At 52.5% G+C, this 12052-nt stretch overlaps 2 protein-coding genes across 6 annotated transcripts in view; one reads left to right on the top strand and one right to left on the bottom strand.

The window, feature by feature from the left end:
• The window catches only part of TNIP1 (TNFAIP3 interacting protein 1), a 44607-nt gene extending 43186 nt beyond the window's left edge, over positions 1 to 1421 (top strand). For 3 of the 5 annotated variants that reach the window (XM_058544410.1, XM_058544408.1, XM_058544399.1), the window contains one exon: positions 623 to 1421. In XM_058544410.1, the coding sequence (XP_058400393.1) occupies positions 623 to 657 (35 nt within the window). In that variant the 3' untranslated portion in view covers positions 658 to 1421. The remainder of the gene's footprint in view (positions 1 to 622) is intronic. The other 2 variants (XM_058544404.1, XM_058544409.1) reach the window with 1 other exon arrangement.
• A 498-nt stretch (positions 1422 to 1919) lies between these two features.
• GPX3 (glutathione peroxidase 3) lies at positions 1920 to 10157 on the bottom strand. Its single transcript, XM_058544390.1, has 5 exons — positions 10003 to 10157; positions 5145 to 5298; positions 3983 to 4100; positions 3432 to 3531; positions 1920 to 3000 (listed from the first exon to the last, which is right to left on the bottom strand). Exons 1-5 carry the CDS (start codon positions 10087 to 10089, stop codon positions 2779 to 2781), a joined length of 681 nt encoding a protein of 226 aa, XP_058400373.1. The 5' UTR covers positions 10090 to 10157; the 3' UTR covers positions 1920 to 2778.
• Between the last annotated feature and the right edge of the window lie 1895 nt (positions 10158 to 12052).

Here is a 12052-nt window from a genome sequence, read left to right as displayed (position 1 = left end):
CACTGCCTTGCCTGTGGGCTTCTGGGGCCAGAAACGCAGCTAGTGGGTAAGAGCGATGGGGAGGCTGAGCCAATCTCAGCATGAGGGTAGAGTGCCCCTTCCAGAATGTGTGCGAGCAGAGGCCCCAGGGCGACTTGGGGGAGTGTGGTTTGGAGGATTTAGTGGTTGGGAGGAAGGATCGGGCTGCTCAGTCATTTCCTAATGGTTCCCTGCAGAGCCCTAGAGGTTCTGTGGAGCCCGTCACAGGCTTCTTTGATGAGGGGCAGAGGGTGGCCAAGTGGCCAGGGCTGTCCCCTCCCCCAGAACTGCACCACTTCTGGGATCTGGAGCCAGACTGACTAGGCTCCAAGACTTCCAGGATCTGGGACTTTGGGCCAGATTTTTAAAACCTCTCTGTGCCCCAGCTCGCTCCTCCACAGAGGGATAACAGTCTGCCTGCTTCATAGGGCTGGGCAAGAATTGGATGACAAATGTACCTGAGGCACTTAGCCCAGGGCCTGGGACTCACTAACACTCAGTAACTCCAGCTCTTATTTTCACTCTTACTGTATTGGTTTCCATAGGACTTTGAAACCTATCATACCACATCATCTTTAAGCCCTCAAAATTTTTGTTTATTTAGAGTCCACAAAAAATGACCGCGAGAGGCCTCAGTGAGACCAGATTACATCACTTGGCTCCATCTTCGTCTTGCAGAGCCAGCTGATCTCAGATTACCGAAAAACTAGAGGCTACGTGCTCTGTGTGGCCAGAGCTGCAGCCAGACGGGAGGCTGAGATGGACGGCCAGCTTGTGCCCCGGCTCTGACCTGAACTGTTTACAGACTGGGGAGGCTCCACCCGGAAGGCTTCCATTTGGGCCCCTCCTTTGGAGTGCCTGGGGAAAAGCTCACTACCCAGCCACCACCACCGAGTGGAGAGAGACCTCATGCCGCTTTGATCTGCCATCCTTTGTGGAAGCCACCGGGGGACGTCAGTCTCAAGAGTGGGGTGCAGCCAAGACCCCTTCCTTTCAAAACTTCCCCAGAAGTGGTTCCAGCGCCTCTGAGGACCACGTCCATTTCGTGTGTGTGTGTTATAATTTTTGCTTTAAGCTCTGTAGTAGCAGGACCTGCCCCACACCTATCCCTTCCCCTCTGAATTGCTTCGGGAAGAGCGGGTTTGCCACCGGGAGCAGAAGAGAACGATGGACATTCTGCTGCAGAGCCCACCACCTCCGCCCACGACAGCCTTGCCAGCGCCATTGCAGCCTGGGATGAATGCCATACGAGCCACAACCGCTGAAGGGCCCAGCCTGAAGCTGCCAGGCCCTCAGCCCCGCAGTTGGAGGCGTGTGGCGCCAGAGGCCCAGACTGGGGTGGCTGTCTGTCCTTGGGCAGCTGTTTGCACGAATCTTGGACATAAATCCAAGTTGAACATCAACATTCTGTGACTAGTGTTCTTTTACGCCCTGGCTAATGTTCCCCTCCTGGTCACTCAGAGGGCTGCTTTCCCAGTCCCCTTCCTCTGTGCCCCATTCCCCCCGGCCCCCCATCTTGACAGATGGCCCCTAGGGCCCTGCTCAGAGCCTCCCTGAGGGTGGGGCATTGGAAGGAGCCTGGGCTGAGAGTCAGGCGACCTGAGTTTAAATTCCAGTCCTGCCCCAACTCGTCAGGAGATACTGGGCAAGGCCTGGCCCTGCTGTGAGTCTCAGTTTCCTCACCTGTCAAATGGAACACCCCATCTCGGCCCCAGCTGCCTTAGAGAATTGTGGGAGGGAATGAGAGTAGATGTGAACTGGTTTTATAAAGTCTAAATGCTGAGTTAGAGAAGCAGAGTGGGCCGGGATAGAAACCAAAGAGCAAGGGCCCAAGGCACTAGTTCATTTCTTATCTTTTCCTACGACCTCCCTCCCTCCCCCCAGCTAGGGCAGCCCCGTTGAGGAAGCACCACAGTAGACTTTGCTGCTGCAGAAAGGCCTTTACTGGGCAGACAGGGGTGAGTCTAATGGCAGTGGGCCAGAGTGAGGGGAGAGGGCACATCCTCCAAAGGAGTGGGGGTGGCATCCCTGCCCAGGGGCTTCAGCCTGAATGCACTAAGGGCTGGCCCTCTGGACAGGCTCTGGGGAGGTCCGCCCACAGGGCTTCGGGCCCCTCCTTCATGGAGATGCCACCCCTGAGATGGGGAATGTGGCCCTTGCTCTCACGTCCGCCTTGGCTGCTCTCAGGGAGCACTTTGGGGTGGGGTAGGAGGCTTGGGAGGGCCCTTCAGGAAGGAGAGAGGCTGTACGATGGAGAGGAGGGAGGTTGGGCAGTATGGTAGACCCAGAAACTTCTGGGCACTTCAGTGGTGGTATTTAGAGGCAGTGGGAGATGTCCCAAGGTTGAGGTCCAGTTTAGAATAGAACAATGAATCTAGAGCTGGTTTTTCCTTTGGGCTTGGCTGAAAGTGAATTGTTATCATTGGAACAGAGAACTGGAGAGAAAGGGGTGTTGTTCTCTAGCACTCTCCACAGCACACAGCTGTGGGCACACATACGGTACACATTCCCAGGTATTCACACAGGTGGACATGTGGCTGTACATTCATGTGCACACACATACCTGTAGGCATGCGTGCAAACACCCACATGTACCATAGTACAGACACAATTGTATGCACACGTTTGTGTCAGGCTGGGGCCTTGGGTAATAGTAAGGGGTTTGTGGTGGGAGTGTGGTGTGGGTGGAGAAATGGATTCCTTCCTGAAAGAGTCCCTCCCTAGCCCCTGCATGGTAGACATGAGGTGGGTGGGCCTCAGTTACTTCCCCATGGCCCTCAGGGCTGCCTGCCGCCTCATGTAGGCCAGGATGTCCATCTTGACAGTGTTGACTGTGGTCCGGTGGTACCAGCGCATGATGGGTTTACCGTCTGGCCCCACCAGGAACTTCTCAAAGTTCCAGCGGATGTCATGGATCTTCATGGGTTCCCAGAAGAGGCGGCCAGGTGAGCCCAGGAGCTCCGAGGTGGGAGGACAGGAGTTCTGGAGCGGGGATGAGAGTAGCGTCAACCCTGCTTAGAGCCCCTCCTGCCCTTCCCCTCCCACTCTCGTCCTCCCCAGGCCTTCCTGGGGGTAGAACAGCCTGGCCCTGAGAAAAGAGCACCAGTTGGAGTTAGAAAACTGAGTCCCAGAACCGGCTTTGGCTCTAGCACACTGTGAGACCCTTGGCTTGTTCCTTCTGGGGCCCTGCCTGGGCCTCATCTGTAAAATGGGATGATGAGTTCCTAAGGGTCTGCAAAGCCCTCTAGTTGGAACAATAGTCAGATATCAAGAAATTCCCCAAGGGCCCAGGAACAGGGGAGGGCGGCATGGGCCTTGTCTCTGCATGGGCTGGAGCTGGGAGTGGCTGCAGCCCTGTCCAGAGCCAGTGTCACCGGGCAGAGAGGCTCCTACAGAGGTGGCTGTGCACTTACCTTCAGGAATGTGTAGAACTTCTGCTCTTTCTCCCCATTCACATCGCCTTTCTCAAAGAGTTGGAAATTGGGGACGAAGCCCCTACCTGGTCGGACATACCTACGAGGAATGTTCTTATGTGGGTCCCAAAGAGAGGGGCACAGGGCTCAGAAATGAGAGGAAGGGACAGAACAGGGAGGGGGTGTTGGGAATCTGGATTTTATTCCATAGTGGCCAGTGGCAGCCAATGAATACGGAATAGGCATAGGCATAATGCGGGTCTGCAGTCATCTTTTTCAGTTTAGTGTCTTCTCGGTCACCCCTGCCCCCCACCTGCACTCCCCCTGACTCCATCATGCACTCACAACCAGCCATCCCTGTCCCTCTCCCTCTCCTGTCCCCTCTTCCACTCATTCCACAAATGGGGCTCCTGGAAGAGGAGAGTCGTTCTTGGTGGCTGATGAATGCCCATCATAAGTAGGGGCCAATGCAGGAGAAGCCTGCAGCTTGGGCTGGGGCACAGGGTGGCTGTGCCAGAGGAGCTTTCTCAGGACGCTGAGCGAGCACTCACTTGAGGGTGAGTGGGATCTCCGAGTTCTCTCCTGGTTCCTGTTTTCCGAATTGGTTGCTGGGGAAGCCCAGAATGACCAGACCAAATGGTGCAAGCTCTTCCTGTAGTGCATTCAGTTCTGCGCCAGGGAGAGAGAGCAGGGACGGGGGTAGCCTGGTGAGGAGCCCTGTCTTCAGCCGTACCACTCCACCTGCTCACCTGTCGTACAGCTGAAGTCACTGAGGCCTGGCAGGGAAAGGGCGTTGCCCAAGATCACCCAGTGAATGTGGCAACGTGGTGGGGTGGGGCCCTCACAACCCTCCTGTACTCTAGTTCAGGAATCCAAGGGAGGCCCTGGCCCGGCTCCCCAATTCCCTCAGTGCCTCCTGGCCTCTTGTCCAGTGCCAGCACCCAGCCCATCTCCCACAAATGCACTCTGCTCTATCCCAAAGGCTAGACAGAGCACTCCCTGCCCACCGAGCCATCCAGCCCACTGTCATTCCACTTCCAGGAATTTGCCTGCAGTTGCCAGGCAGAACCTTCAGGGTCAGATTGCCATTGCCTCCCTGCAGCCCCCACCAGAGGACTGTGCTCAGTCCCAAAGCATTTTCCTGGAGGTGCTGTCAGATGCCTTTGACCTGCTTGTTCCCTCAGGCTCTTTACTCTGCCCAGCTAAGGAGAAAGGAGTGAGGATACTAGGGATCAAGAAAACTGGGTGAAACGCTCGGTTCTGCCACTAGCACACACACTCTGTGGCCTCAGGGCAACTGCCTGCTTTCCAGATGGGAGCCAGGAGAAGCACTAAGGCAGATGGGGCTGAGGGCAGATGAGAAATTCTCAGCAAGCTAAAGCTACCATTTCTTACTCCAGTGAGAGGACAGGACACTCCAGGCACAAACCCAATCTCCTCCATCTTTCTGCTGTTAGGGCAATTGAGGTGCCCAGGGATGAAGAAGGGTAACCGGGAATCTTCTAGAACATGTTCAAAGGCGATCAGACCTCAGGCTTATATAATCATCTTCATAAAACCATGGAACACAGTAGAATTGGGAGACAGGGTTTGGAATCTCATCATCTCTGTCATCATTTCCCCCTTGTACGCGAAAAAGCTCCTGTGATTGAAATGTGCTCAGCTGGCAGAAACAACCCCAAATAAAGCAGGGGAGGCGGGGTGGGCTCTTACCAACGTACTGGCCTGTCAAGCCTCAGTAGCTGGCCACGTTGACGAAGAGGATGTATTTGCCAGCATACTGCTTAAAGGGGATGTACTCTTCCCCATCGATGGTGAGGGCTCCATAATCATAGATGGTACCACTCACACCAGGATGGCAGTCCGTCTGGAACAGAAGAAGACCAGCACCAGGGAGCCATTAGAACTGGAAGGAAACTTGGACATCACCATTTTCAAGATAATGACGGATCCCAACAGGGAGAGGTGGAACTGACTTACCTAAGAGGTCTTGTCTTGCTCAAGATCACTCTAAGAATTGGAACTGGACTAGAACTGAGGGCTCCTAATTCCTTGTACAAGATAATTATTATGAAAGCACTTAATAAGCTGGTGAGTGCTATGGAAATCTGGAGCATTGCTTACTGTGATCATTACTTCTGCATTACTCTGTCCTGATGCTGGTGGCTCCATTATTGCATGGGCTTGTAGAGACTGGTTGGGCGGCTGTTGGAATAATGTGGGCAAGTGATGATGAGGGCCTGGACTAGACCATTGTGAAAGAAGACCTGAACAGAGAGGAGGAAGCAGCAGGATGGAGAGTGGTGATTCAGAAGTTCCCAATCTGGAGGACTGGAAGCTGAGGCTGTCATTATAAAACAGGGAAGTAGGACAGGAGCCAGGGCTGCGGAAAGGCCTGCCTCGAGGACTGGATGTGATGGGAAGAGTAATGCAACAGCGCCTAGCATATATTAGATGTTCCCTGTGAGTGAGCAGCAGTGACGATGACTATTATGCCTTCCTTTTTGCCCAACTGCTGCTCTAGTCAACCTCCAGAACAAGTAGGAACAGCGTACAATGGACTGCAAGTTGGGGGACCTGGATTCCATGTCCAGCTCTGCCACCAACTCCCTGTGTGTTGGACTAGCCCTTTCTCTTCTCTGAGCCTCAGTCTCTTCATTTGTAAAATGAGAACCTTGAACTGGATCAGCCATTCTGAACCATGCTGGCTTGACAGCATCACTCTCAGTGGGAGAGGAGGGATTGGGGTTACTGCTAGCAAGCAGGATACTGCATTTGTCCACACTCTACCCTTATTGTTACAATTTTTGGCACAGACTACAAAAATCTGGAAAGGGTGCCATTGTATCAACAACACAATCAGCAGGCGGACCAGTTGTGATGGGAAAGGAAAAAGCTTGCAACCATGGTATCAGGTGATCTCTGAGGTCCTTTCTGGCCTTGACATCCTACTAGAGGTGGAAAGACAATCAACAAATCAAGTGCAAACTAGCATTATAGACCTGGAGAGACAGAGACAGGTGGTTAGGGTTAGAGAAGCAAATTCACACCCTCACTTCCCATCAATCACGGAAGACTTGCTGTTGAGGTAAGGCAGCTGGGCCCAACTGGGTGAAGGGAGCCATCTGGGCTGGCAGGAAGTGACTCCAGGAGGGTGTAGGAAAGCCGCCTCTGTCTTGAAGATGCCAACGCAGGCCTGCCGAGCCAGGTGAAGCGGGGCTCCCTCCACCAAGCCATTCCCTGACAGCTGCAAGCACTCTTCTTGGCTTTGGGGCAAATTCCCTGCTTTACATGAGTCTAATATTCCATGCCTTGTGACTTTTGGTGGGTGCTGGAAGCAGGCCTAAGACCTAAGATCAACATTCCTCCAGCCCCTGGGCCTCCTTGGCGCCAGCTGGGGTCAGTTCCACCTCAAAATACCAACAACTAGGGAACAACAAACACACCCCAGCTGGCCACAGAGGTCTAGCTGTCCACCTCCCCACCTCCTCCACCCCGGCCCGAACCAAAAAGGAACTCTGGGAAATGGAGAGGAAAAAAGCCAGGAGGTTGTCCATGTAATGGAAGCTTGTAAACAACAGGAAGATCAGCTTCTGGGCACAGTTTCAGGGCCCGGGTGGGGCAAGAGGAATTTCCTCTCGTTGAGTTTTAGTTTTTGCTGGCTGTGTGACCCTGGGCAAGTCACTTTCACTCTCTGAGCCTCTGTGTGCTGATAGGCAAGGATAACACCACTTGCCTCCCAAATGGCTGTGAGAATCTATTGGCAGTTCAAATAGTCTCAAAAGCCCCTTGGAAAGAAATTTCCACATCAAGGGATGGTGATTATTCTGCCTGTGTCTAGGGAAAAGGGCCCTGATGTTCCCCAGCCACTATGAAGAAGATGATGCACTGGGCAGGGTCTCTCCACAAGGATGGAAAAGTGACAAAGCCTCCACACTTTCTACTGGGGCCAGTGAGGCCAGTGCTGTGGGTTCAGATTGATGGGGGTCAGAGGGTGGCCCATGGTGGGGGAAGCCATGGCCTGCACTCACCGCTGAGCACTGCAGCCCAGTCCTTAACGTGAGCTGCCTTCCATTTTCTGGGCCCATGGAATCCCAGAGCCCTGCCCCTTAAACAGGGAGGCCAGAGGAGATGGTGAGGAGAGGCAGTGAGGGTGTCTCAGTCCTCCCACAGCTGGACAAGACAGGAGAGTTCTGACGGATTGAGAGTTAGAGAGGGGACTCAGCCAGGCCCCTGGCTGGCTTGGGCTCCTGGTCTTTTGTCTTTCTTCTCTCCCATCTCACCACTCCCTTCAACGTGAAGGTGCGAAAGGAGAACTGGACTGGGGGCAGGAGACCTGAGTTCTGGACCTGGCCATGCCTCTGACTGTGTGACCACTCCTTTCCCTTCTCTGGGGCTCCAGCTTCTCGACTGTGAGATGGAGTCGGATTCAGTGCTGTCTTAATGACCCTTCAGCTCTGCCTGTCAGCCTGTGGTTCCATGATTCTCTCTGCCTGGTTTAGTCACCTAGAAACCAGTGGTTACTAAGATCCCATGCATGTCAGCAATTGTTCCTCTCTCCAGCTTCTGCAGACCTTTTATAGAACAAGGACAGGGGCCTCAGCAGCTGTAAGCTGGACTGGAGAGGGGACACACCCAGGGAAGGATTCCCTTTGTCCCCCAGCCCCTCCTTTGAATTGGAAGGAGGCAACATCTCTCTGGTGCTGTCACCTTTTGTCCATCCCATTCTCCACATGCCCCCCACCCCATCCCTTGACCCTGGGCTATGACATCTCAACTCTCTCAGGACCTGGGAGGAGAGACAGGCAAGCCCAGACTGTCATTAGCCAACAAGTCCTAGCTGGTTGCATCTGATATAATCGCACCTCACCCTAAGAGTTTTCTAGACCATACCCATTGTGTTCTCTCTGAATCCATCTATTCCTCCTGAGCCCTACAGAGAACATGTGGCTATGATGAGCTATTCATGGGGTCCAAGTTCTTACCTCCAGCCTTCTTGAGGCAGTGCCTAATCTTCCTTTCTCTGGCTCTCCCCAAACTGAGGGTATAGGACTGACTCCATGGTACTGGCCTGCCCATGGTCTACCCCTACCTCTACCCCACACCCCAATCTTGAAACTCAGCCCCATCCCTACCCTAGAAAATGCCTTCTGAGTTGGGGATTATGAACAAAGTTGAATACAAAGGAGGAGACTTGGAGGAAGTGGCCTCATAGTCATCCAGTCTCTGGGCTGACTCCAAGGAGGGGCAGACTGAATGAGATTTACGCTGAGGACAGGATGTGGGATAGAAACAGACAGAAGGGACCCTGCACTTGGAGTGGGTTTCCTGAGCAGTAGATAGGATTTTGGAAACAGAATTGTAGAGTTAAAAGATCTTAGAATAAAGACCCAGAAGATTTTAGAAACACAAAAGCTCAAAGCTTCTTCTTGAGCTTACACAAGCGTAGTGTGTGTGTGTGTGTGTGTGTGTGTGTGTGTGTGTAATGTGTGTTGGGATGTTGGAGACAGAAATCTCTCTATACCTATGCCTGGCTTCTACCTCCCTACTCTGGGGAAGAGAAGTCTACAGTGCCCAACTTGGCATATACGGTCCAGAGAGTTAAGCATGCTGGGTGACCCCTGCTCCTGGCCTCAGCATCCCCTCTCCAGCTAAGGGTCACACACTCCGCTGGGGATACAGTCTCAGGGGAATTCTGCCTCTCTTTCTGAGCTGGCAGTCCCCAGCTTTCTCCAACCACCAGGTTTGCTCAGGCCAATATGGGCAGTGGGTAATGGGTAGTGAGGCTGCTCCAGAACAGAAAACCCTTCAGAGAACAGCGTGTAGATTTGGCACCTTCTCCAAGCATCCCCTCTGAAATCATCAGCTTCATTATGCCCTTGGCCCCACTCCCCACCACCTGCACATGGAGAAACGGAGGCCCAGAAAGGATTAGAGATCCAGTCAGGGTCCTGGGTGTTCTGTACTGCCAGTGCAAAGCTCTTTCTGTCACAGATCTTTGCCTCTTCTACCAATGACTTAGAATCACAGGGAGCATTTCTACCTGCATTTATTCTTGGGCTAGAAGAGCCCCCTGCGGCAATTCTTCAAGCCCAGGACACTCCGCTGCATTCTCCTTCCCTTTCTCCTTGTCTGTCAGTCTCCCTGGGAACCTCCGCAGCCAACCAGGCGCCAAATCTCTAGGCCTTTTTCTGCGCTCCCACCCCCTTCAGGCCCCACTGGAGGGGAGTAGCTCAGGGACAGCTGTGGCATGGATGTAGCAAGGCTACCCTGAGGTAACCGTGGGCGGCCGGCGAAAAGCCTGAACTCCGTCAGAGGGACCTTCCTCCCCTATTCATTCTGCCCACCCAGGGCAGCCAGGTCTCCAACAGGTGAACTGCGAAGAGACCGACAGTCCAGGGGCGGGGGTCCCGGCGACGGAGTGGGAGGCAACCCGAGTTACGGGCGTCCCTCGCACCTAGGTGTGGCCCTTCTGGAGGGGAGCCCGGGGAGAGGGGTGCCTCGCCCCCGAGAGACGGACACCTGGAGGCTATGTTCGTTCCCCCGGCCCCCACCCCGGAGGCTCACTCACCTTCGACTTCTCCTGTCCCCGGCTCGGCGGGACGAAGCCGGCCAGGAGCAGGGAGAGAAGGCAGGATGCCCGGAACAGCCGGGCCATGGTGGGCTGGGGGCGCGTCTCGGGCTCGCCTGAAACGCCGTCCGATCCCGGGCCACCGTCCGTCTGAGGTGTCCGACGCTCCCAGCTACCTTTCAAGCCCTCAGCGATGACCAATCAGCGGCCCGGAGGGTGTCCTTGTAGCCAATCGCGGGGCGGCTGGGATTTCAGGGGCGGGCACGATTTACCCTCCGCTTCTCCCCCTCCTCAGGCTCCGGGCCACAGTGACATAAGCAAGTCTCTGGGCAGAGAGATGGGAGCCAGGTCCTTGCTAATCCGCAAAGCAGCCCCCTCTTCTTTGAGCTCTAAAGTGCAGGAGGAGGCAGGCGCAATATCCTCCAGCACAGCCAGGGAAAGGGCGCTAAACAGCACCGAGGATCTGATGGAAGGCTCAATCCTGGGAAGCATTTCCTACTGCTAGGCTTGCTTGCTTTATTTATTTTTATGATTACGTCTATATACTTTATTTATTTATTATTAAGATATAGTTGACATACAATATCATATTAGTTTCAGATGTACATCATAGTGATTCAATAGTTATATACATTATGAAATGATCACCAGGATAAGTCTAGTTACCAACTGTCACCATGCAAAGATATTACAATATTATTGACTGTATTCCATATGCTGTACATTACATCCCCATAACTTATTTAGTTTATAACTAGAAGTTTGTACCTCTTAATCTCCTTTACCTATTTCACCCACCCTCCAACCGCTCTCCCCTCTGGCGACCCCCAGTTTGTTTTTTGTATTTATGAGCCTGTTTCTGTTTTGTTTTATTTATTTGTTTGTTTTTTTTACATTCCTCATATAAATGAAGTCATACAGTAATTGTCTTCCTCTGTCTGGCTTATTTTACTTAGCATAATACCCTCTAGGTCCATCCATGTTGTCGCAAATGGCAAGATTTTGTTCTTTTTTATAGCTGAATAATATTCCATTGTATGAATATATATATCACATCTTCTTTATCCATGCATCTATCAATGGATACTTAGGTTTTTTCCATATCTTTGCTGTTGTAAGTAATGTGGCAATGAATATAGGGATGCATATTTCTTTTTGAATTAGTGTTTTTGTCTCCTTTGGATAAATACACAAAAGTGGAATAGCTGGATCATATGGTAGTTCTATTTTTAATTTTTTGAGGAACCTCCACACTGTTTTCCATAGTGGCTGCACCAATTTATATTCCCCGTGGCTTTCCTTCTTCCCTCCTGCCTCCATTCCAGTTGAAGGGATGTTGAAGATTTAAAACGTCAGCAAGATCTGAAGTTAGACTTTCACGAACATTTACTCAATGTAGGTTTAGTGCTTAAGAAGCAAAGAGTGAGTGTCCTTGGCTTTTGAATGCAGCCCCCTCCTGGGAAGAATATTGGGATACCTCAGCTGGTTCGGGAGCAGAAAATGCATTTGCTCCCTGTGTAGTCTTGAACATGTTGCTTTCTCTCTCTGGGCCTCAGTTTCCCCAACTGCGTAATGATGGGATTGGTTGATGATCTCTAAGGTACTTCTGGCTCTGGCTAGATGACTTGCTTCCAAAATACGTGACAGACTAGACCAGGAGTCCCTTGAGAATAGGGACCATAATCATCACCTGGCACAGGGCCTAGAACACAACAGGTGCTTAATATTTGCTGCATTAATCAATCAATAAATTCATTTCTCTGCTTGGAGATACTTACGATCAGGTCAGGCAGCTCTAGGTCTGGGCTGTCTAGGCACGATCCTGTCCACAGATGGGGGAATGCGTTGGGATCAGTGTCTGATCTACTGACTGATGTCTGACTACCAGAATCACCTGGGAAGCTTTCAATACAGATTCCCAGGCCCCACTTCAGCATCACTGCATTAGAATCTTTAGAGGCAGAGGCTGAGAATCTGCCTTTAGACATGTTCCAAAGGTGATTCTGAGGCAGCTGGTGTGGCCACAGTCTTGGTGGTGGGAGTCGCAGGA

Source organism: Diceros bicornis, chromosome 1, assembly GCF_020826845.1.
Source record: "Diceros bicornis minor isolate mBicDic1 chromosome 1, mDicBic1.mat.cur, whole genome shotgun sequence".
NCBI classification, from domain to species: Eukaryota; Metazoa; Chordata; class Mammalia; order Perissodactyla; family Rhinocerotidae; genus Diceros; species Diceros bicornis.
This window is presented reverse-complemented; position numbering and strand designations above follow the sequence as displayed.